This window comes from Vombatus ursinus, unplaced genomic scaffold (assembly GCF_900497805.2).
Source record: "Vombatus ursinus unplaced genomic scaffold, bare-nosed wombat genome assembly UNPS02014814.1, whole genome shotgun sequence".
In the NCBI taxonomy this organism is placed as follows: Eukaryota; Metazoa; Chordata; class Mammalia; order Diprotodontia; family Vombatidae; genus Vombatus; species Vombatus ursinus.
In genome coordinates, this window is record NW_020954592.1 from 4235896 (window position 1) to 4262877 (window position 26982).

Genomic DNA, 26982 nt, shown 5'->3' on the forward strand with positions numbered 1-26982 from the left:
GAGATAATTTACCCCATTCTACCTCTCCCTTTCTCCTTCTCCCAGGATAATCCTCTCACCCCTTAATTTTATGTTCCAGATATCATCCCTTCATCTTCAACTCACCCTGTGCCCTCTATTTATCTGTTTGTCTATCTATCTATTCATTCATACATACATATAATTTTTTCCCTCCAACTACCCTAATACTGTCAAAGGACTCATGAGTTACAAATATCATCTTTCCATGCAGAATGTAAACAGTTCAACCCTAATAAGTCTCTTATGATTTCTCTTTCTTGTTTACCTCTTCATGTTTCTCTTGAGTCTTGTATCTGAAAGTCAAATTTTTTGTTCAGCTCTGGTCTTTTCATCAAGAATGCTTGAAAGTCCTCTATTTCACTGAATGTCCATTTTTCCCCCTGAAGGATTATGCTCAGTTTTGCTGGGTAGGTGTTTCTTGGTTGTAATCCTATCTCCTTTGTCCTCCAGAATATTATATTCCAAACCATGCAGCCCCTTAAAGTAGAAGCTGCTAAATCTTGAGTTATCCTGATTGTGTTTCCACAATACTTGAATTGTTTCTTTCTGGCTGCTTTAATATTTTCTCCTTGACTAGGAACTATGGAATTTGGCTACAATATTCCTAGGAATTTTCCTTTGGGGATCTCTTTCAGGAGGTGATTGGTGGATTCTTTCAATTTCTATTTTGCCCTCTGGTTTTAAAATATCAGGGCAGTTTTTCTTGATAATTTCTTGAAAGATGATGTCTAGGCTCTGTTTTTGATCATGACTTTCAGATAGTCCAATAATTTTTAAATTCTCTCTCCTGGATCTATTTTCCAGGATCTATTTTCCAATGAGATATTTCACATTGTTATCTATTTTTTCAATCTTTTGAATTTGTTTTACAGTGTCTTGATTTCTCATAAAGTCACTAGCTTCCAATTGCTCTATTCTAATTTTTAAGGAAGTATTTTCTTCAGTAAGCTTTTGGACTTCCTTTTCCATTTGTCCAATCTTGCTTTTTAAGGCATTCTTCTCCTCATTGGCTTCTTGAACCTCTTTTGCCATTTGGGTTAGGCTTTTTTTTTAAGGTGTTATTTTCTTCAGTATTTTTTGGGGTCTCCTTTAGCAAGCTGTTGACTTGTTTTTTCATGATTTTCTTGCATCACTCTCAGTTTTTCCTCTACTTCTCTTACTTGCTTCTCAAAATCCTTTTTGAGCTCTTCCATGGCAATTCATATTTTTCTTGGAGGCTTTGGATGTAGGAGTTTTGACAGTGTTGTCTTCTTCTGGTTGTATGTTTTGATCCTGTATGTTACCAAAGAAAGATTCTATGGTCTGATTCTTTTTGTGCTGCTTGCTCGTGATCTTAGTCGATTACTTGAGTTATAAACTCTTTGTTAAGGTAGGAGTCTGCTTCCAGTGTGGAGAATGTACTGTCCCAAGCTTTGGGGGGTTTTGTGCAGCTGTTTTCAGAGATACTTCTAGGGATCTGAAAATTTTCAGTTCTTCCAAGGTGCTATGATCAAGGGTGAGGTGTTTACTCCTTTCCTGTCCTGTGCTCTGGTCTGTGAGTGACCACAAGCACTCTTTTCTGTCTTGGAACTATGAGGAGGATTTCCTGTCCACCACCACTACAAGCTCCACCACGCCAGTGCTCCTCCTCATTCCTGGACCGCCACCCCTAACTGTGACCCAGATCCAAACATGGGCAAAGCAAGAGAATCCTGCACCAGCAGAGAGATCCCTGCAATCCTCTTCTGATCAGCCACTCAATTCTCCCTCAGTCTGTGGGCTGGAAGCTTCAGAGGCTGCTGCCACCCTGGGGCAGCACTTGGGAAATGGGGCTGGGACCCTGTGCTCACCACAGACGCAGCCTTTTCCTATTGACCTTCTAAGTTGTTTTTGGCCTTCGTGGGTTGAGAAGTCTGGAATCTGCCACAGCTGCCAGAATTTGTTGTTTCTTAGTAGAACTGTTAAACCCACTATTCTATTCTTCGAGTTAGAAGGCTAGGGTTTGTTCTGGATATAATCTGTAAATTCTTTCATCTGGTACTTTTTTTCTGTGTTCTAAAGTTCTGGGCAGTTTCCTTGTATTATTTCTTGTATTATACTGTTCAGATTTTTCACCTTGTCTTGTTCTTCTTAGAGACCTCTAATCCCTAAATTGTCTCTATGCATCCTGTCTTCAAGATCGATATTTCTCTTTTAAACCATTCAGGAACATCATGGTATGATACAATGCTTACCCTGGTATGACCATAGGGTCCTCTGCCTTATCAGGTGATGATTAATATTCCTTTGTCAAGCATTGCTTATAAAAGTCTCAGCTTTCTTCTGTGATCTGGAAGTCATATTTCCTCCTGCTATTAATGTCTTCAGTATCGATTTATCCACTTGTACTCAAGATCTTTGAGTTTTTTTCCCACTGAGATTTAGTATTTCTAGTCTTTATTCCTTCCTCCCACTATTGTTCAGTTTCTGACTCTCTTCCCTTTGATGGCAGTGTTCCTGGGAGCTGAGTCTCAAAGCATCTTGACCTCCTGCCACTCTGGGCAATTCATGGTTCAACAGTCTAAGTCTCTGTCCAAGTGACTTCTAGGGGGCAAAATTGACCTTAGCTGGATGCTATGTACTTTCCCTCAGACTTAGTGGAGTATCAATCAGACTCTTTTCTTCCCTATCCTCCTCATTTCCTAATATGGGTCCTACTCTCATTCCCTCTGTTGTTCCGTTATCTGGCCCAGTGACAAAGAGTGTTGCCATCACCCAGTGTTGCCATCACCCAATCGGGAATAATCAGGAAGACTCATCTCACTGAGTTAAAATCTGGCTTCAGACACTTACTAGCTGTGTGACCCTAGGCAAGTTTGTCTCTGTTTCCTCTTCTATAAAATGAGCTAGAGAAGGAAATGGCATTGTTGCACCCACCAACTTCTGTCTATGCTATTATGGTAGCTTCCTCATTTATCTCCCTGCTTTCAGTCTCTCCCCTTTACCATTTGTCTTCCATACAGGTGCCAAAATATTCTTTCTAGGGGAATAGGTGTGACCATACCATTTTCCACTCGGAAAAACTTCAGTTACGTCCTATTGACTGTAGAACAAAATCAAAATTCACCTGCCTTTTCTAGTCTTATTTCACATTAGTTCTTTTATGCATTGTGTTCTTGCTGAATTAGACTATTAGCTATCTTCAGAACTCTTGAAGATCTATGTTCCGTCTTCATGTGTCCTTATAAGTTGGCCTCCATGACTAGAATGCATTCCTTTGTCAGCTCTGCTTCAGTGTCACATCTTTATTTTTCTTTAGCACTAAGCATACGAGCTCTGAAGCTTCTCCTTATCCATCCAGTTAGCTCTCTCTCCTCTGTATCTACTGTTATTTGTACATATGTTGTATCTTCCCAGTGGAATTAAGCTTCTTGAGGACCAGGAATAGAGTGTGTGTGTGTGTGTGCGCGCGTGTGCGTGCGTGCGTGTGCGCGCGCGTATGTGTGTGTTTTTCTTTAGCACCTAGTGCTGTGCCTTGGATAAAACAGGCCAATTGAAATTAACCACAAACATTAAAAATATTTGTTGAATTGAATTTTCATTGTAAAGTAGGAAAAAATGTCATCTCTTGAAAAATAGGCTTGTGAGAAAGTGTTAAAAGTTTAAGGGGAGAGTTTGGAATAGTTGTTACAGGAACTGTAGCCAGCCAGATGACCCCCAAATGGTGGTAGTACTACCAAAAAAAGTTAGATGCCTGCTATATCAATTGATGAAATTTGATAAAGTCACCTCTGCCACCTTTCCCTTCTCCCTCTTCCTCTGCTCATGTTCTGGTCTTTTTGGTGTTGAATGATAGCCTGCTCAAGTCCTAATCCCATTCATGATTTCTTTCAGGGTTATTTAGCAATATAATCCAGAATAACTGTTTGGAATAAAGAGGAAGGTGGGATCAAGGCACTAAGGCAAACATTTATTAAAGACCAAACTGATTCAATGATACAAGGGTAGAAGAAAAAGGAAATGACAGGAATTGACGATATTTAACAACAGGATTGAGGAGCATAGAGAAAATGGAGAAATAAGGGAGGTAATTGGTTAAGGGTAGCTAGGTGGCTCAGTGGTTAGAATGCTGGGCCTAAAGTGAGGAATAATCATCTTCCTGAGTTCAAATCTAATCTAAGACACTTACCAGCTGTGTGATCCTGGGCGAGTTACTTAACCCCATTTCAGTTCCTCATCTATAAAATTAGCTGGAAAAGGCAATGGCAAACCACTCCACTATCTTTGCCAAGTAAACCCCAGATGGGATCACGAGACGTGGACATGAGTGAAATGACTGAACAACAGCAATATTGGTTAAGGCCTTAAAGCTAAGGAAGAGTGGCTTATGTCTGAAGAAAGATTTATTTTCTGCACAATTCTCTCCACACATTTCTCATTTCCAAAAGCAGAGAGAACTTATTTCAATCCTCTCTCCTAAATAAAGGATCATAAAACCTAGAGCAGGAAGGGACCTGAAGAAATCACCTCGTCCAACTCCGTCATTTTACAGATGAGGAAACTGAGACCCAGAGAAGGGAAAGGACTTGCCAAAGATCATATAGTTAGAATTTTTACTTGATTACCTTGATTCTGCATTCAACGCTTTTGTCATGTTGTATTCACACAAGTTTTGTTTTCTATAGTTGAGCTTTATTCTCTAAAGAAGTTTTAAAATATATAAAAGCCACAGGAACAGAGGTTTTTAAGTGATACTTTTATTGTATTGAATGAAATCCTGTAAAATAAACTGACCTTGGTTTAAAAAAAAAAGACCATGTAAAATAACAACTTTTCTCTGCTGTCATTGCCCTCATATCTAATTCATACATAAACAAGTTTGAAGGAAAAGGCCAAATACTGAAATTTCCAACAACAAATCCATATTTATGTGTGCACATATGGGCGCGTGTCTATACATGCACACATATAGGCACATACATATATACACCAAGAACTCATTGGGTTAAAATCTCACTTAAGCAGTGTGGTTTATTGACTGCCAAGTTCAAATAGCAACACCATAATGAGATTTTTGTAGACTGCATGTCTTTTTCTCTTTCCCAACAGAAATCATTGTCAATACTTGTAGTCAATGTCTCTATTTGAGGTGACTTTTTTTTTTTAATCTAAAGGGGCTAGACAAAAAAAAAAATAGAAATCATCATCAAGCTTTCATTTGAACCCAACTGGATTCCTTTGTATTGTACCGCCAGTTTCTTTCATCTGTCCTTCTAGCCTCATTTCCTTATTCATCCACCAAGAGGAAGATTATCATGAGGTAAAGCATATTGCACAGTCACCTTCCCTCTTAGGCCTGTGTCATTTCTGCTTCATTCATGTACGTGGTCCTGGACCTGCTTTTCCTTTATCCCATATCTCTTCACCTGCATTATTTCCCTGTGATTTGTGGACTATCCCAGCTGTAGTTCAACAAAAAAAGAATGTCTCTGACCCAGACAACTCTGCAAAGCACACTGGTCTTTACTGCAGCATCTGTTTATAGACTTTTTTTTTTACTTTCCAAAAAAAAAATCCTTGTGGAATTTTTTCTGTATTATAGACATTAAAAGAAACACTGTAGCAATAGAGCATATACATATTTTTTCTTTAAATATGTTAACTCTGAAATCATTGCTGACTGGTATTTATTGGCCACAAGGTTTCCATGATGGAAACATTGGTGTTTCAACAACCAATTTATACTCAATCTCCTTTGCCCATACAAAAATAGCCAGAACATACTTAAAACTGCTTAAATGGAGATTTGTACAGGATTTTTTTTAATGTTGGAAAAACAACTATATGTATGGAAGCATCATTATTCTTTAGAATTGGCATTGTAAGGCAAACCGGAAAGCTTATCAGTACCAATATATTGAGTATTTAAAAACTCAGAAGTTGAGCTGGAGGCCCATTTATTTTGAGCCTTTTGGTGAACAAAGTGCATTAAAATATCCTTTAATATTGAATTCCCAAAGCAACATTAAAAATTACTGAGGCAACCTTTCAATTTGTTCAGTGAAAGAAAATTCACATTGTTTATTATGGGAAAAAAACCCTTATTTTTAATTTCTTCAGAAAACAGTCCTTTAAAAGTATTTTTTCCATTATCTAGCAAAATAATCCTTTAGGTATAAATCTCATAGTAAATATATAGAACCTTATTTGTTAAAAAAAGGAGGGAAGAGTGTGCCAGTAATAGAGACAGAACACGATGATATGACAAAGTCCTGTGTGTCTGATTAAAAAACAAACATTCAAATGGGCTTTTTGTCTACATGAAGCAAATACAACTAACTAGCTGGTTTTGATTCAGGAAAAAATTGGGTCAATTCAGTGGGAAAAAAGAAACTACTCAAACCTGAACTGGAGAACCCTGGTATCTGGGGTAGACACAGCATGCATTTTAGGGACAAAAGCAATTTTAAGATGTCAACTCCCCCCCCTTTTTTTTTCCCAGAGCAGAATTGAATCTAAATGGTGCCAGTGTTGGATCTCTCTACTATTTTAAAGAAACTTGAGAGAAGATTCAGTGACTCATTCCAGAGTGTCAAAAGCAAACAACAATGATGGGTTGGCCATATCACACCATGTATATGAATAACAAGCTTGAGTTCTCTCTTTCCAAACTACACAGCAGCTCTCTAGAATAATGAGAGCCTTTAGTCTTTATTTTATTTTTAATGGAGGGGTGGTATCATAAAACCCACTTCCAATATATGTTGGAGTATGCGTTAGCATGAATGGTACCTTATATAACCATTATCATTATTATCATCATCATCATTTCCTAACATATCCTTTGGGGGCACTTCACTGTATTTGATGCTTCTAGTACACATTACGTACTCATGTATTGCAAAGTAGAAAGTTGTCCAAATTGCTATTTCCATTTGCTACAGAATGTGTTCATTTTCTTTTCTCAAGAGACTAAGAAAGCACTATAGGTGGGAGACTATAAAATGTGAGGGAAGATGTTTTATGAGCCCATGGCAAGCCATTAAAGCTTAAGATGAGATAAATTTCATTGTAATATTTATAGAAAATGAAAATCCAATTCTTGATCTAACTCAAAATTAAGTAACTGGTATGATTTAGAGACTGCTTTTCTAGGCTTAATACAATCTGTTTACCCAGGATTCCCAAGAAAGAAAAAAAAATGCCAACAGTGGAATTCCTTTTGGGAGAAATTATAGGTGGGAAGGTGATGGCATGTTTGAGGAGTTTCAAAAACTACGGCTTCCACCTGGATGCAGATCATGTGACAGTTAAACATGACAAATTGAGATACTAAGAATTAGCTACACAATTCCATCATCACCACTGCCCTGGCTTTCTGGTTTAGAAACTAATTTTTTTTTTTACTTCACAGTAATAATTTTGCAATTGTTTGCAAAAATTTGCAATTTTCCCCTTAGGAATGGAAATGTGCTACCCATTTAAAAATCATAGCAAGAAGGACCTCCATCTTCTTTTTTACTTCTTAACTTGGCTCTAGAGTATTTTTATTTGCACATTCTTATATGCAGTGTTGAGATGACAGGACCTTGCATGGGGCAAGTATGTATTTTTATAGAGCAAGAAGGAGGATAAAAACTTACAAAACTTTTTTTTTTTTGAGCCCATACACTGTGATGAAATAAGTGTGTAAAAAGCTGGTAAACGTTAGTAAATGGGCCTCTTAATGTGCAAAACCAAATAATTCCTAAGAGTTGTAATCCAGATCATGTTTCTTTTATAAATAATCTATAAATCTTCCCGTAAATACAAAAAATGTTCCAAGAAATTATTAAAGCCATTTCCTGCACTTTAATACAAAACACACAGCTAAAGGAGGGGGAGACTCTCATTTCCAAGCCCGTCTCAGTCAATTTATGGACGTTTTTTACGGCGCACAGTTGAAGAGTCTTAGTCAAGCTCTTGTGGACTGCACATTTGCCGTCCGTCCTCTGAATGTTCTGCATCGTTTCTGCTCCATCTGAGTTTCAAACATCAGGGCAGCTGATCAAGGCAGTCCAAGTGATCTGGGATGGGAAGGCCTGTTATAATTGTCAAACATTTATTCCACACGGTGAAGGTAGGACACACTGGCTGTGCAAATGTAATGTCAAATGTATAAAGGTGAAGGGAGTTCAAAGCATCATAAAAGGCGATGGAGCCATTATCATAGTCTAGCAAAATGCCCACCCGCCGGAGGTGGGGTGCTGGTTCGATGGGAATTTCCTTGCTATTATGTCTCACCACCCAATTATTATTGCAGCGGCAGAGTACCCAAGAAGCAGAATTCTTTCCAATCCACTCATGCTTTGGGGCTGACTTGTAAGCAAGACCAATTGCATACCTGTAGAAACAAAAATCAAAGTCAAGGATACATTCAGGGTCTTGGGAATGAAAACTATCCTATATTTTGCCCAGTTTAGAGGCTTATAGAGGTGACTTGTTTGTGAGCTTAAATTAAATTAAAATCTAGCAAGGTATCTACTTAACTGATAATTTCACATTTTCTTTTATTCCCAACTGTGTGATAAGGAACAGATCATTGGGACATTCAAAATCTTGTTTTCAAGTCACATACCATGCCAATTTTTTTTTAACCTGTGATAGAATTACCTTTTATTCCTCCCCTCCCCACTAAGGAGAAATGGTAAAAATTAAGCCTTTTCTTTTTTTAAATAAAGTGACAAAGTGCACCAGGGGTAGAGAACCTGCAGCCTCAAGGCCACACATAGCCCTCTAGATCCTCAAGTGTGGCCCTTTGATTGAATCCAAACTTCACAGAACAAATCCCCTTAATAAAATGAACTTGTACTCAGTCAAAAGGCCACAGCCAAGGACTTAATGTAGCCTCAAGGCCCTGGGTTCCCCACTCCTGTTAGACAATGATCATACTTCATAATTGCTTTAAAAAAATTCTTGATATTTTTTATGATGTGGGGAACCCCTTCCCCTCCATTCCCTCCTTAAATATCCTGAATCCTTACTCTAATTTTTTTTCCTCTGGCATATATGTCCATAATTCTTATGACCTTCTATAGAACTGAGACTAAGTAAAACTCTTTGCTTTGATTCAGAGCTTCTATTCAAAAGTGAATATATTGGATGATGGTCATGGCAGAATTAAGGTTGTTTGCAATTTGGCTTTTGGGACCTTATCAAGAAGAAGTAAGCTTAATTCAGAGGATAACAAAAAGAGTTTCCAAAATGCCACTGGTTCTAAGGTTTAAATAATAATTTAAAAAAACACACCACAGAACACCTGCCAATTCTAATTAATAGCTATTTACAATTAACTACTAATAGTTAATTGCAATAAAACTAACAAAACACTAAAATTTTAACAAAAACAATGTTGACTGAGCAAAGAGATATTAAAAAAAAACATACTCTGATAAATTATATCTGCACTGAAGCTGGTTGCATTTCCAGTTTGAAAGTAGTTCATCATTTACAAATGGCTGAGTTACTACATTTGGTTTTTAACATACCTAATTGCACAGGATGAGAAGGGTTACAACTTGCATTGGTAATAGAGGTATGTACGTATTTGCTCAATCAATCAATAAACATTTACTAAGTGCTCCTGAATATATGAATGAGCATTTGCTACACTTTAATTTTTTATTACAAATATATTGACCCTCATGATTTCATTGAATCCTCAAGTTTAATTCTATGGTTAAGTCCTAGGTTTTACTGATGCTATTCTGCAAATGGGAAAAGTTAGGCACCTAGAGGTTCACAGAGTGAGTCAAAGCTGAAAGTAGACTTCCTGATGTTCCAACCTGCTGATCTTTCCCTGAAACCACCCTCCAAGTTCATTAGCACCACTCCATAAAACACCCAATGACCATTAACGCCAGTTAGCTTTTGTAACAAAATAACTAAGTTTATAGTCCATTAACCAAAGGAATTGAGTATTATTAAATTAGCATTAATCTTGAAAACTATGTACATATTTCCACAGTGCTTCCAAGGCAGAGAAGAATGCTGACGATCCATTAAGGTATGCTCTGAAACACCAAGAAGTCAAAAAGTCTTCCAAGTAATGTTTCTCAGAGGAATGCTAACATGCCCCTTTGCACATATCATAAAATTACATGTTTATTTACAAGTTCAAGTAGCAGTGCTTGAGAAGATAGAGGTGCCATTCCCCAATCTCATTCTAAGCAAGGTATCTGCACAAAGTTGGTCTTAGTGGTTGTCTCCTCCTTCTCTCTCTTTTTAGCTACCTGTAACTAACTTCAAATGGTAGATTTCCAGAAATTAAAGTAAATCAGGTCTTCTAAAATGGCAAACATAGGGGATTACTTTAAATTTTTAGTGTTTTTTTCCTTGCACATATTATTATTTTCTTTACATCTGGTGGACAGTTCAAGGAAAATTGAGTAATGTTTGTGGTACTGAAGTGACTCTGGTAGAATTCTCTTTACTAATAAATTGAAATGTGATCATCAATGATTATTAGTGAAGCATGTTCATGAGACATTTAATTCCCTCCTTTTTTGCATCAGCCATTAATCCTATTTTTTTTGCTTTTTTGTAATTATTATTATTATTTTATGCTTTCATTATGTTTGAAAAAATGAGTGGTAGTCTACCACATAGCCCAGTCATGCAGAAGGCCCTCTTTTCCAACCTCAGGTGAAATGTTCAGAATGAGAATGTTCTAAACAATTGAAAGGTAAGGAGGAACTCCCTACTAGATATCACAACCATTATTTGGGACTGTGGGAATCAAATTCAAGGAAAGGAGATATTTGAGCTCATATTCTCATTTTAAAGCCAAGTGCTTGTGTGGCCTAGACACAGTATAGAGACCTTGGATATGTTTTACTATTTTCCTGCACTCAATCTAATTGCTTTACAAGAAAGACATGCTTTGCAGATGATATGTGTGTACGTGTGTATGTATATATATATATATATATATACACACACACACACACACACATATATATTCATACATATATACACACATATATATGTATATATTATTTATATGTATATATATATAGAGAGAGAGAGAGAAAGAGAGAGAGAAAGATATTCCTCATACGCTATTAATAGAACATTTACTTTTGAGGGTTTTTCTTTCCCACCAGTGGTGATGGATGTGGGCTAAGTAGAGTCACTCACTATAGACATATGCGTTGTTTTGAAGATAATTATAACATCCTTTCCCTTAGTTCCTTTTGTTACCAATAGCAAGACAGATAGACAGTGTTAGGAGGACAGCCTGTGGCTGATAGGTTTTTCTCTGTGCAATGGTGATTGACAGGAATTGAATCTATAACCTTGACAGAAGCATAGGCAACCATGTCCTAGATAGCTTAGAAAGTTTTGCACCTGAGGGCAGGTAGCTGCCTCAGATAATCTTTCAATGCCCTTTATAGCTTTCTGAGCAGCACCTTCCTATCATTAGCTCAAGTTAAGTGGCCTGTAATGCTAGCAGTAAAAGACATAGACACTGCTTGAGATTAATGCAAAAAGGGTCCCCTTTCTAGCATGAAAGAGGATCTGTAAGGAATCCAGGCTGTGAAATTTCATGGATTTATGATCTCACTGATGTAGGTACTCCCTCCTGTGGTGATTGAACCCTATCTACCCTTGTCTACTCATAAATCCTTTTATTCAGCATGTTGGGGTGGTTTCCTCATATTCTCTTTTTAAACATTATTTTTTATTTATTGTTACATTTTAAGTTCTGAACTGTTGCCCTCCCTCCCCACCCTACACTAGAGGAGGCCACCATTTCATACACACACATTTCTCTCTGTGTATATATATGTATATATGTAAAACCAAATTATGAATAGTTCTCTTTATCAGTTTTTTTCTTCGAAGGAAGACAGCATCTTCCTTCATAATTCTTTGAACAATATTATTATTATTGTATATGATGTTGTCTTGGTTTTGCTCATTTCACTCTTCTTTATTTCATGCATGTCTTTCCATGTTTTCCTAAAATTAACCTGCTCATCATTTCTTACAGCACAAAAGTATTCCAGCACCAATTATATACCACAACTTATTTAGCCATTCCCCAATTGAGAGGCATCCCATCAATTTCCAGTTCTTTGCTACCACAAAGAGAGCTGCTATAAATATTTTAGAACATATAGGTTCTTTTCCTTTTTTTCTTGATCACCTTGGGAAACAGACCTAACAGTGGTACTGCTGGGTCAAACGGTAATAATACACGATTCTATAAAACTTTGTTCATAATTCCAGATCACTCTCCAGAGTAGTTAGGTCAGTTCACAGTTCCACCAACAGTATATTAATGTCCCAATTTTTCCACATCCCCTCCCCTCTAGCATTTATCATTGTCCCCTTCTATCATTTTAGCCAAACTGATAGATGATATCTCAAAGTTGTTTTTATTTGCATTTCCCTCACCAATAATGATTTAGAGCATTTTTTCATGACTACATACTCAGAACAAGCAAGATGTCCGTGGACAGGGTAATTCATACCATAAGTACATCTCATAAACGGAGTAATGGTTATTCTTTATATTTTTTAAAGTTCTTGTGAAAGACATATACAGTCCTTATGGAAATATCTTTAGAAGAAGATGATTATTTTTAGGCTTGGTTAAATTCTCTATCAAAATACAGATGCAAGAGTCTTCTTTGGTAACTACAGTGCAATTTAAATATGAGGCTTACCATGTACTTCCACTTATGACTACTTCCCAGTAATGGCGCCCACTATCAATGAACACATTGCCTGCTACACCATAGCTCCCTTGGCTAGTGAAGCGCTCAGGTGTGTGACTCTTTTTTGATGATGTTTCATCACGTTCTACTGTCAAGTTGTCATGGGACACCTTTAGTTTTCGGTGGGCAGATTTGGGGTCCAATTTAAATGGCTGGCCTGAAAAGACATTTGTAGAACAAAGAAAAAATTATGTTTATTTTGAAGCGATTAATCACATAGCCTAAGAACTAGACCAGTTTACCTATTCCTAATCATATCTCATGTGCACTTTCCTTCAGTTCATTTTGCATAATACAAAGCATCAAAATTAAGGTATTTTCTGTCATTCACTGGTGAAGTTATATTAATCATTGTAAAAATCCAGAAAATCAAGTCACATGGAGCAAACTTCCAGAAGCTGTGAGTGTAGAGTCAGGATTCCCGTGATAGGGGGAAATCCCTATGGTAAAAGGACCGGGGCAGAAGAATGATGAGAAGAGGAGGAGTCCAATATGTCACTGAACTTGCCAACAAAGAGCTCACTGGAGTTCACTGAGCAAGGGAATGACATGGTCAGATCTGTGCTTTACATATATAACTTTCACAAATGAATCATTAAGAATCAGGGATATGCTGGAAAATGTTTAACAAAAAAAAGGATATGACATTTTTAAATTCAATCTGTGTTATTCATAATTCCCCAACACTTTCTTAAATCTAAAGAATCAATGAAATGATAAATCTTGTCCTGGTTTTGTAGTTCACCAATTCATGAGGTATAAATGCTCAAACCAAAAATTTAACAATTGGCTCTGGGGAGAAGGTTCAAGCAGGCTCTAGCACACCCCTGCTAAGAATTCTGATCAATGCAATAACCAAACATGATTCCAAAGAACCCATGATGAAGCATGCTACCCACTTCCTGACAGGTAACAGAGTCAGTGCAGACTGAGACATATATGTTTTACACATGGACAATGCAGAAATGTTTTTCTTATTATTCATACTTATTTCAAGGGTTTTTTCTTTTCCCCAATGAAGCATGCAAAAATAACATTTTTTTGTTATTTGAAAAAAATTAAAGAAGTTTTGGAGCAGGGATCAGAGAGGGGAAAGACAAAGTTTCATTTATCACAGTTTTCAATTTGTCTTATTACAGGGAGTGTGAATGCAAGGCAACATGAAAACAGAATTCACTTTACAGAAATTCTCTTGATAACCAACATTTCTGAAATGTCATTATAGTATTCCATGAAGGACATTTGCAGAAGTCCTTTCTGACCAATAACAGAATGACTCTTTCTGTAGATCAGCATTAAGAGAGGGAAAAGATCATATCCACCATTGATAACTTTCTCTTGGCTAATTTTAGCATATTGGCTGCATATATTCAGATCATGTAATAATAGGATCCAAACCAATAAGCAAGCAAATACAGTAACATTATGGATTATATATATATATAATATACACACATATATATATGTTTGTGTGTATGATATATGTTTGTGTGTATGTGTATAAATAAAATTTGTTGTGCTGACATTAATTTAGTTTGCCATGAATGAAGTATTAACACGATGACCTTAGGACAGCCATAAACCTGTATTATTTTATCCCCAAAAGTGGATAAATGCTCTTCTAGTCTGGGTTTTCCTCCCCCAGGCTTTAATTATGTCTGCCCATTTTATTATCCATATTTACATTTAAATGAGTTGGGCATTATTAAAAACCTCCCAGGGCAGAGGCACAATTGAAAATTTTCAATAAGTCCTTCTCTTGTTGATTCCATCTCTTATGATAGCTATTATTATTATATGACAATTCAATATTACCTTGGAAGATTGCCTGTACTGTAGAACAACATTAGGCATAAGGCAGTTAAGTACAGGAAATGAGTTACAACTTCATCCAAAAGAATACAGTGTAAAAACATTGCAGAGATTGTTGCTGTTGGCAGGTATCTTCTCCTTGGGTAGCTCACAGACAATAAGCATGGTCAACAAAACTATGGCAAGACATATGGCTGCCTTTCTAAACCTAGTGAGGCTCATGGAGCCCAGCAACATACTCATTCATGCTGAAGAAAATATAGCCACCATTGGGCTACAACTATGATACTACCACCTACAAAAGTCCTTGCTTGTAAACTCCCTTTCTATGTCAAGGAAAAGCTTCCAAAAATTTGGGGACATTATGAACTTAAGCATGGTGTTTAAATTATGGTGTGGCTAGCTCTATGCTACACTGGAAAAAGCAAGTCAGAGAATTTTGTAAAAATAGCTGCAAAAAACTGGGTGAAAACTGACACCTAGGTAGCTTAGAATTAGAAGAAACCTTCACAATCTTCTAGTCTGATGCTCTCATTTTATGATTGAGGAAAGTGATGTCCAGGTCATGCAAGCAGGAAATTAGAGAGTCAGGATTTGAACCCAAGTCCTCAGATCTCAAATCCAGCACTCTTTCTATTATACCATAAGTGGACTTCTCATTATGTTTACCTATCGGGATACTCATAGAAACACATACTTGAAAATAGGTCTATCACTTCTTTCTGGGGCAGCTCATTACACTTGGAACACATTTTGAGTTTTTTCCTCCTATTGAATACAGTTCTGCCTCTCTGCAATTTCTACTAATTGTTCCTATTGGACTAGAATTCAGTGCTTCTTAAACTGTAGTTTGCGACCCCATATGAGGTCTTGAGTGGAAAAAGTTTAAGAAGCCCTGGACCAGATAACCTCTCAGGGCATTTCTAACCCTATATCTATGTATGTTCCTGTCCTTTGAGGTCAAGCTGAATTGTCTTTTCTCATTCTCTTTCTCCTTAGGCAGCCTGGTAGCCCCTGACTTCCAAGGGGCTCACCATATTAGCATCAGACTTAGAAAGGACACCCAATGGGCTTTAGCTCCTATAGCTCAGAACTCCTGAATTCGAAAAAACTATAGGCTTAGCCTCCTGAGTATCAGGGATTACAGGTGTGTATCATTGCTCCTAGCTAAGCTCTCTTTCACATGGCACAATCCCCAGTTGTCTTGACATCCTATTTATCTCATTTAGAATTGTTACAATTTTTAAATAGTCTTTTGAAAACTGAGTTGAACATTAAATAAATAGCTGTTTGTGCTTCAGAAATGAAGGATTCAAATTCTATCTCTGACACATACTGACTGTGTGACCCTGGGCAACTCTGTATAACCATAAATTGCAAAAAAAAAAAAGTTGCAAAAATGCCATGATTGAGGGAGTTTTGAAATAACCAGGTCTGGTTTTTTTAAATATAGGTAGTACATAATAAATCAAATTAATGTATTTAGTGAGTGCTTACTTGCAAAGCACTCAAGACCTACAAAGAAGACAAGTCACTACCAAATATGATCCTACTTATACTCAGAGACATGTTTCTGGCTGGCAGTACATGCCAGTTTTCAAATGATATGAAAGTAGAAAAAATTGAAAAATAATCATCAACCAATTAAAAATAGGTTTGTTAAAATGGGTCTAATAGTTTGCCTGCCTTACTTGCTCCTAATTAGAGCTGATTGATTGACAGGTGAGGCCATGGAAATTCTGCTTTGCCATTGCTTTAAAAACTAATTTGAGAGTTATATGAATAACAATATTTTTGTTAAACAAAAAACTTTTTTTATCTACCTGTGCAACAATCCATAGAACATTACATATGAAAGGATAATTGCCTATTCCAAGGCCATTTCTTCTTGAATCCCCTCAAAAGATGAGAAGAATGAGGAAAAACTACTTATAGAAATGGAAGAATTTATTACAGAGATTCAGGATCAGGTTATTTAAATCAGAAATTATTGGAAGGCTATCCTTTAAGATCCGAGATTTATTGATTAATTCAGATTATGCAATGAAGTGGTAGAAACTATGTAACATTACTATTAATAATTACAAAAATTTAATATCTCAGATATCTGAAAGGGTACCATAAAGTGGCTAAACTTACACACCAGAAGCTGACAAAACCCTGTGTTTCAATTTGTATATAGAACTTCAGTGGGAAGAAACATCCTTTTCTAGTGCAAGCTGGCACCTTCTCAGCAACTTTTAATGTGAGAGAGCTGCCTAGATATCTAAGAAGTTAACTGATTTCCCCAAGATCACACAGCTAATACATATTAAAGGTGGGACTGATATCTTTCTATATGCCACACTTGCCCTCCTAGAAATATAAGCCCCCAAATATTCTTGAGGATTCAGCAAATGACTTGTACTGGAACTTAAGCATCATTATCAACAGAACCACCTGGATGTAACACTGATTGATACATATAAACAACAATGTTTCTAACACACATCAATGTACTATATGCTGTTTTTTCAATGTCCAAAGCACATGGAATGAAAAGTTTTCAAAATATAGAGACATAACAGAAAAATTAAAATTACATGGGAACAAGACAAAGTAGACACAGTTGTTCTGTCCACTACTGTAGTCTTTTTCCAGATATTTCTTGTGAGTCTACAGAAGATGAGGTTATTTTCTATCATTCATATTTAATTACCAAAAAAAGCCACTTGTACAGTAGTCTGCAGAACATTAGCTATACAAAAATAACAAAAGTCATCTGCCTTCCAATTATTTCTATCTGAACTCCAAACCAAATTAAATTAGTGAGAACAAGATAACAACAATAAAAATGCTAATAATACTATCAATTGAACATCTGTTTAACACTTTATAGATTTCAAAGAACTTTTCTATACCTCAATCCTGGGCAATTAGGTGGCACAGTGGATAGAGTGCCAGGCCTGGAATCAGGAAGACTCATCTTCCTAAATTCAAATCTGGCCTCAGACACCTACTAGCTGTGTGACTCTAGGCAAATCACTTAACCCCATTTGCCTCAGTTGCCACATCTGTAAAAAATGAGCTGGAGAAGGAAATGTTAAACCACTCCAGTATCTTTGCCAAGAAAACCCTAAATGGGATCACAAAGAGTCAAATACCACTGAAAAAACAACTAAACAACAACATACCTTAATCTCATTTAATCTTACAAATAAACCTGTAAGAGAGGCAATGCACTGTAATGTATAGAATGCTGTTGTTTGGATGACATGACTTGCAAGTGAGTTGGATTTAAGTGAGGCAGGACTATGCAAAGTCACCAGCCTCACTCTCTCCTCAGGAGCCATCTAGATCCAGTTGCAAGATACAGATCAAGAAAACTGGAGATGGCCCTGGATGCCATAGAATGCTAGTTTTAGAATAAAAAAAAGACCCAGATCAAGTCCTAATTTTCATACATACTAACTATATCACCACAAGCAAGTCACTAAAAGTCTAAGTTCCCCCTGTCTTTAAGTTATATATGAGTTACTGAGTAGCATTCCCAGAGTGAGGGCTTATACGATGAGAGTTCCCCATTCTGATAAATTCACAAGTCTAGACCCAAACAACAAATCCTTATAGGTAGAGAAAGCATTTCCCCCATTTTAAGGATGAAGAAACTGAGGCTCAGAGAAACCACTTGATCAAGGTCACACAGCTAGCAAGTTTCAGAGCCAGGATTTGAACTCAAGCCCTTTTGATTCCAAATCCAGCACTCTATACAAAATACCACAGTGCCTCTCTACATGAAAGCTAAAAGAGAAGAAGAAAAAAGGAAAAAAAGAACTATCCCAGAAAAAAAAAAAAAACTATCCCAGAAGGAAAAAATGTCTGGGACCTGGACAGGTGAAAGGATTTGGACAGATATCGGAGATAAAATAAAGGAATCTTGTACAAGGGATCATTAACTTGATATTCTGCTTTGAATCACTTGTCTTTCAAATGTCAAGAAGGAAGGGAAGAAGGCACAGTGACAGTAGAAAGGAGAGAGGGTGGGAGAAGACAGGGCTGGGTTTCATGTTACTCACTGTTTGTCTTCAATTTGCCAGGCTCACTGTTCCGACTGCCAGCCTGATTAATAGCTTTGACGATGAAGATGTACTTGGTGCCGCTCTGGAGCCCGTGAACTGTGTAGTGGTTTTGTTTGATGTTGGGCACAATCATCCAGCTGTCGGCGGAATTACACAAACCTGCAATTTCAACCAAATGCATTTTGTCATGACTTTTTTTTCTCCTTCTTTCTCTCTCTCTTTTCCCCCCAAAGGCTGCACTTTAGAACTTAAGGAGCAGCATTCAAGAGCTGCATAATTTGAAGTAAATTGAAAGGTAAGTATTTATAAGGTATTGCTTTTTTTGGGGGGGGGTGTTAACTCCTCTAAGAAACATGGTCAATATAAAACTGGCTCTCTAGTGCCTTTTTTTTAAAAAGTAATTTTACCTGCTTCTAGCTGACCAAATAACTATTCAGATTTTAAAGCCTTATCTCACCCTCTGTCTCATTCTACCTAAGAGTGAAAACATAGAAAATCCACTTGAAACTTTTCTCATTTATTAAGCATAAGCCTGGGGCAGCTGGGTGGTGCAGTAGACAGAACATGGGACCTGGAGTCAGGAAGACTTCTCTTCCTGAGTTTAAATCCACCCTCAGATGCTACCTAGCTGTGTGGTCCTGCACAAGTCACTTAACCCTGTTTGCCTCAGTTTCCCCATCTGTAAAATGAGTTGGATAAGGAAATGGCAAACCACTCCAGTATCTTTGCCAAGAAAACCCTGAATGGGGTCACAAAGAATTGGACACAACTGAACAAGAAGCATAAGTCTGTGTCTCACATATAGTAGGTACTGAACAAATATTTAATTTGATTCCTTTCTAATAGTTTCATGTTCTAGAGGAATTTTTTTTCCATCTTAAAAGATTTCATTATATGATTATAAACTTCAGTTAGTATTGCCAGGAACAGCAGGGAGAACTCCTGCAATCCAATTTCACAAATATTTATTAAGCAGCCTCTCATGTGAACAGAGTGAAGAGTATAAAAATAAAACAGAATCTTCTGGCTGCTACTTTTCTACTGCCCACCCTAATGTCCTTGTAGGCCAAATGTTCTTAACATCTTTTCTGTCATGGACCTCTTCAGTAGTCTGGTGAAATCTCTAGGTCTCTCCTTAGAATAATGTTTTCAAATGCATAAAATATACATAGAAGAACAAAAGAAATCAGTTATGTTGAAATTCTGTTATTGCAATATTACAGAAACAAGTTTATGGACTCCTGGGCCTTAGGCCCTTTGAGTCTGGGACAGAGAAGAGAAGAAACCAGTAAAGGGGAAAAGCAGAGATTGTGTTCATTAACTGAGGCAAATACCTGATAAAACACCATAACTGTGTTAAGTCACTTTTAGCAATGATACTAGCAAGAGGAAACTCAAAGCCCAGGCTTGATCTTTGAAAAGTGTCAATAAACAGTGAACTTTTTGACTAGCACTATCTTTCCATCTTTTGGCCTCAAGAATAAAACAGTGCCTCGGGTATGGCAGGGTTCTGCAGGATGTGGGCTAGGAGGCAGGCAGATTTATGATCATGGGAGTATGGACAAGCCTGTCTCTTTGTACTTTTAAAAGCTGATGGATGCTAGAAACTGTTCTTCAGTGGCAGGGCCTACCTTCTCCCTTCCCCCGTCTGTCACCACTCTAACAAAATCTTCCTTTTATCCCTGGTGACTGCTCTGTCAGTAGGTTTCCGGAGGCTGCTCAATTTCCTCCATCAATTGGAATTTGAGGTCTGGGCCTCTCCCTTCTTTGAGCTACATAGGAATACACACCTCCTGAGAACTTATCGAAATTGTTCCCATCTCCTCTCAAAATAGTCTGCAAGTGCCCTTCAGCTGATTTGAAATTCCACACGTTTCTTTTGTTGGTAAAACATATATACTTAAGGGTGAAAACTATTTATTTCTTTTTCTTTTCTTTTTTGGCAACTGGGGTTAAGTGACTTGCCCAGAGTTACACAGCTAGTTAAGTGTCAAGTGTTTGGTCTGAGGCTGGATGTGAACTCAGGTCTTCCTGACTTCAGGGCAGTGCTCTATCAAAACTATTTATTTCTACAAAAGCACACTTTGAGTTAAAAAGGACTCTGATATATCTTCAGAATGAGTCACGGAATATCAGTCAAGTCAAAAAAATAAGATATGAATGGGACGTATCTCTAATGACTGGACATTCTGGTCATTTTCTCATGATAAAAAGATAGTGGTTTTTCTCCCTCCAATTACATGTTAAATTTTTTTTAACATTTATTTTAAGTTTTGAGTTCCAAATTCTATTCTTCCTTCCTCTTTCCCCTTCCTGAGATGATGAGCAATCTGATACTGGTTATACACCTGCAATTATGCAAAACATTTCTGTATTAGTCATTTTGTACAGGAAGTTTCAAGCTGTTACTCTCCTTAATGAAGACTATGATAAAGTTAAAAAAAAAAAGATAGCAATTTTTCTCCCCCACCAGTACATAGGCACAGGGCTTGGCACATAGTAATAAGCACATAGTAAATGTATTTTCATTCATTCAGTCTGAACAACTTTCCTATCTGCCCCGTTTCCAAATCCCAACTCTATAAGATTTCATAAACAGGGTAAGAGTAACCCATTGTACATTATTATAATGGAATACTATAATGCAATTAAGCTGGACAATTATGAGAAGACAAAGAAATCTGGAAAGACTTTAAAAAAAAACCAATAGAATGAATTACACACTAATCACAATTGTGTAAAGAAAAAGTGAAAAAGAATGATAAAAGATCCTGAAAAGGACTTAGAGAGAGGAACTCAAAAGGTATTAGTAAATTTTATACATTTAAATTAATTAACTTACATGAAAATAGTTATCAAGAAAGTATAGCTTATATTGATGTTTAATATTGTGTTTAATAAAATACTCAATTTCTTTAAAGTTATGGTAAAAGCCTAATATTCCACACTTGGTCTGTATTATTTAGAAATCTGAAGGTGGGAAAGACAAAGGAAGAAGCAGTCAGACACCCAGTTTTTTTCTTCTTCTCCTTTCTCCTCTCCATGTCTCCTGTGTATGAAAACCCACTGAGCAAGCCCTACTTGAAAAACCTGGCCGGATTGCCATAAAATGGTTAGCAAACCTGAGCAATTCCCTGCTTCTCACTTATCAAACTCAATCGCTTTCAACCTCCCTCTTCCTTGAATGTGAATGAAATGAACTCAATTCTTTAGAATCCTTGAGATTTAGGAACTCTATGGCTAATTTTACTTCTGTGCTTTAAAGATTTGTTATTTTATTGATATAGTCCCATAGATGGCAACCTCTACCCTATGGTAATCAGCCTCTCCAGGCCTCCAGCTGCCACAGGCTGGTCCTTGAATGACAGCTACATAGTTAATTGCCAGACTGGTACTGGACACCATTCCAGTTTAGTAGGACTGCTTCTTTAGCACAGTCTTGGGAAGCCTGGTTTCATTTCCATACCACCCCTGAGGCATCAAAGGAGGCTATTAGTGGAGGCAAAAATCTTACTATTAAATTTAAATCTCACCAAAGAGGGAAAATTTTGACCTTTGCACCATGGGCCCTGAATGGCATTTAGCTTCCTTTTGGAATTTAATAAGCATACAACAACAATATTAATGCAGAAATTCTAACAAAGCATTTCCATTGTCCAGGGTCAGATCACCAAAATGCACTGTTATCATTCAACAAGAGGTAGGTAATCATGATGGCGACTGTGACAAAATGAAACAGACAACAAGAGAATAAAATGAGACTCTTACCTGCTGTTCTGTTTTTACAATTTTATTGTTTAGTTTCATGTGTGGAAATAAAACGGCTAATGTGGTCTAAGCAAGTGAATGTAAAAATGTTTCAATAAACTTTATATCACTGAGCAACCCCAAAGCTCAGGTTTAATTTAGTGGTGGGAATGCTTTCAGGGACATTATAACACAGATGTCTAAAATTGCTTCAGACTGAAACTTGGCATACAATCCAAGGTCTTAGCCCAACAATGATTTAATTTTTTTAATCTTTTCAAAATAAAAAGGGAGGTAGGCTGTCCTCATTACTTAGAAAAGTTCACTAAATTTTCAGAAAATGTTAAAACAACAGAAAGGTTTATGGAAGGGCAAAAATGGATAGGGTAAATTTATATTTGGATAATGTGCTTTAATCCCCACTAGGAATTGTCGACGTTTAGATTCAACTCCACAATATGATTGTCAAGATAATAGGTGAATGGAAGGAAAGATACATTTCCCATTTTTTTCCTTTGGAATTTGGAGTAAGTGGAAGAAGAAAACATGGAGAGTATTATTACTATTATTTTGCTATTCTTGACACTGGGCCAGAACTATTTAACATCCTGCATCTGGTGCCTCATTTCTCTAGCTTCTTCCTAAATGCCCAAACTGAGGTATCCCACTGTGTAGTGTTGAGGAGGAAGGTTAAGTTTTACATCTTACTTTCAAGAAAATACCCCACAAATCGGTTCCAAAGATGGTAACTTTTCTTTTCTCCAAACCAATTTGTAGAACCAAGTGATAGTCCAACATTCAAATTCTCTGATATAACCCAAAGTGTTAAAGAACATTGATGGAACTTGCAAGATAATTAGTTCATAATGAACCCTAATTGCCTTTTTTCAATCATACATTTTTCTGTCTCCAAGCATATAAGATCAGGAGGCGAGGAACATTTTTCTCAATACTATAGCTCATTACAAGATTTTAATTACATTTGGGATTTCAGACCCCTGTATTCAAGCCAGCCATCTTGCTATAAAACATTATATGACATAGCCAATGTGGAAACCCCTTGGAGAAGCTGTAAACCAACTGCTAACCTCCTTTCCCTCTTTGTAAAGATGTGATAGATATGCACATTTCTTCTTCTCTAAAAATAACATTATGTTTAATGACCTTTCATGAACTTCTTTTAATTACATGGATTAAATACAGATTACACTGATAAGAAAACCTAATGATGATTCTGCCTTTTGATTTTTATGTTTCTAGTCAAGTATGAAGCCATCAGAAATAAGCCTCATTTAATACCTCATGTTTTTTTTTAAAAAGACAATCCATATAATTTTTAAAATGTGGAAATATTTAAAAATAAGTACAAATTTATAATAATAAAAATTTTATTTATTGTTGTTGCTTATTGGTTAATCAATTAGTCATGTCTGATTCTTTATGACTCCATTTTGGGGTTTTCTTGGCAAAGATACTGAAGCAGTTTGCCATTTCTTTCTCTAGATCATTTTACAGATGAAAAAAACTGAGGCAAGTATGGTTAAGTGACTTGCCCAGGGTCACACAACTAGAAATTATGTGCTATCTCAAATCATAAATCATTTCTTCATAGACTATCTCGTTTTATCTTCATAACAACTCTATGAGGTAGATAGTTTAAGTACAGAAGGAGACAGTCAGGCTGAGAAAGGTGAAGGAGCTTACCCTCACTTGGGCAGATATTAATAATAGCTGGCAATTAAATAGCACTTTGAGGTTTGCAAATCCCTTTACTCAGATTATCTCATTTGGCCCTCACAACCACTCTGAGAGGTAGGGGTTATTATCCCTATTTTATGTTGAGGTTAAGTGATTTTCCTGGGGTCACACAGCTCATAAGTGTCTGAGGCAGGATTTTAAACTCAGACCTTCCATTCTGCAAGTATAACACTCTATCCTCTGCATCACTAACTGCCTCAGTAATAGTAAGGGGCACAGCTAGAACTGAACTCAGACCTTCTGATGACAAAAATTAACAAAAAAACCTGAGTCTGTAAGTTCTTTGGTGGAAAGATCTATTTTCCTCATCTGTCTTTGTTGTTGAACTGAATGTAAACAATGACCATAATATGTTATGCAGTAGAAAACAACAGGTCCATTAGTACATATATCTTGACAGATATTGCATATGCATAACAAACTGGGCCAAGAAGGAGGAAGACAGTCTGGGTTGTACTTGGGAAATTCTGCAATGCTTTTCAATGACTTTGGGGCTTCTCCCCCAAATCTATCTTTTTTTTAAATATAGATTTTCTTCTAGTACTGTGTGATATCTATAAATCATACAATACCACAGTCACTGGAAAATCAAAGTTGTTGTTCATATAAAGGGCCATGGAGAAGTGCATCATAGGCATAGACAGGCCACAACATGTTTTCAACAGCCAACTGAGCAAAATGTTGTGTTAAATAGTCATCCAAGAGCTATATTATAGGAAAAGGAGATGGGTTAGCCATGCAATAGAAATGGATGAAAACGACATGGATAGTTATGCTGCACTGGTACCCACACGCTATCAACAGATTTGTGGAAGGCCTCTAACATGTTGATTAGACATCTTGCAAAGGACTTACAGAGCAATATGAAAGAGAGTAGCCCAGGACAAGAGGATATGAGAGGCCGTCGCAGGGTGCTCATGCATTGATGAGATCATAGTTTAAATAGAAGTAATGAAGTATATGGTGAAGATCAGAATAGAGGATCTTGAAGGCCCATTCCAGGTGAGCCATCCCATGACATTTGACCTAAGCAACCTTTAGTTAGGGCGGTTAGATGGCACAGTGGATAGAACTCTGGACCTGGGGTCAGGAAGACTTATCTTCCTGAGTTCAAATCCAGCCTCAGACATTTACTAGTTGTATGACCCTGGGCAAGTCACTTATCCTTGTTTGCCTCAGTTCCTCCTCTGTAAAATGAATTGGAGAAGGGAATGACAGACTACTCTAGTATCTTTGCCAAGGCAACCCCAAACGGGGTCATGAAGAGTTGGACATGACTGAAACAACTGAATAACAAAACCTTTAACCAAAATGGAACCCAAACTCTACTTCTTTTAATCAAAAGGATTGATAAACTTTAGTGTTGCCTGTTATTTTAAGAGACAAAATTGTTAACCTTTTCTGTAATTGAGTTGGCTTTTAATTTTAGCTCGTTATTTGAATATTATACTTGGAAATGTTCAGGACTTGACTACATTGGTCTGGCTGAATTAAGAAACCAGAAAAAAAAGAGTGCTGAGAACCCTGCATGTGCTCCCAAGTCAGGTCAGCACCTGCTTTATTGTTTTACATTAGCCCTGGGAGGACCAGTCTGTTTAGCACCTGCGCAGTAAATGAGGCAGACCTGGAATGCGTTCCTTGCATAAAGTCTTTTCTGGCAACAGGTGCTGTGGATGAAACGTTAGGCAGATAACTTTCCTGAAATCATCAAATGTAAATCTGGGAGCTCCCAGACACTTAACTGCTTTACTATATAATATTTATACATGTTTTATGTGTTTATGCATTTAAACAACTTATGAATTAGCCAGGTGGAAAACCATTTTATCTGGAGAGACTAATTTCATGCAATAGATCCTGAAATACAGCTTGTTTTAGTATGAGGTTAGGATTTTTAGTATTGGTTTCAAGTCACTTGATTCATGATGGGATAATAACTGCTTAACAATAGCTCCATTAGCATTCGAAGATTTGAGAAACTTTTCTATTTTGTCCTTATAAGAATCAAAGAAAAACGACTTCAGAGAAATGTGTACAAGACTACAGTATTTCTCAAATAACAATCCTGTCATTCCCCTCCTTTGTCCTTCACATAATAATAATAATGGATGGTAAATGGGGAGCAGGACAGCTAGGTGGCGTAGTGGATAGAGCACTGAGCTTGGAATCAGTCAGGAACTCTCCTCTTCCTGAGTTCAAATCCAGCCTCAGACACTTACTAGCTGTGACCCTGTGTAAGTCACTTAAGTGGTTAACCCTTTTTGCCTTCATTCCTCATCTGTACAATGAGCTAAAGAAGGAAATGGCAAACCATATTTGATGAGAAAACCCCCAAAACAGGATCACAAACTGTTGAACACGACTGAATAACAACAACAAATATGGGGAACACTGTATGGTTTACAAAGTGATTTGACATGTATAATGAAAAGGCCAAATTTCAAAAAGAGAATACTTGGGCGAGAGTCCCAGCTTTCACATTTGCTGGCTAGGTGACCATAGGCAAGAAGTTATTTCTTCTCTCTGGGCCTAGATTGGGTCATTTGTAAAATGGGGATAATACTACCTAGCCTACCTACTTAAAAGGTCAAGTGTTATTTTCCCCATTTCACAAATGACCCAATCTAGGGTATTATGGGTGTGATAGTGCATAGCACTGTAAAGTGCTATGTAAAGTAAGGTATTATTACTGTCCCCACATACATCAACTTCAAGTAGGCAGATAGAACCAGGGATTATGATCTTTACTTTACAGATGAAGAAACTGGGGTTGAGAAATTATACTGGTAGCCATTCATTAAGTTGAACTTGTTCCAAATTACATATTCCAGCTACATGACATAGTCATTCAAGAATTTTGGTCC

At 37.0% G+C, this 26982-nt stretch overlaps 1 protein-coding gene across 1 annotated transcript in view; it reads right to left on the reverse strand.

The window, feature by feature from the left end:
* Nucleotides 1-4754: 4754 nt before the first annotated feature.
* Nucleotides 4755-26982, reverse strand: part of MID1 (midline 1) — a 172843-nt gene continuing 150615 nt past the window's right edge. Inside the window, exons 7-9 of the mRNA XM_027835321.1 lie at nucleotides 18611-18772; nucleotides 12693-12900; nucleotides 4755-8362 (exon numbers count right to left, since the gene is read on the reverse strand). Of these exons, the coding sequence (XP_027691122.1) occupies nucleotides 8014-8362; nucleotides 12693-12900; nucleotides 18611-18772 (719 nt within the window). The 3' untranslated portion in view covers nucleotides 4755-8013. The remainder of the gene's footprint in view (nucleotides 8363-12692; nucleotides 12901-18610; nucleotides 18773-26982) is intronic.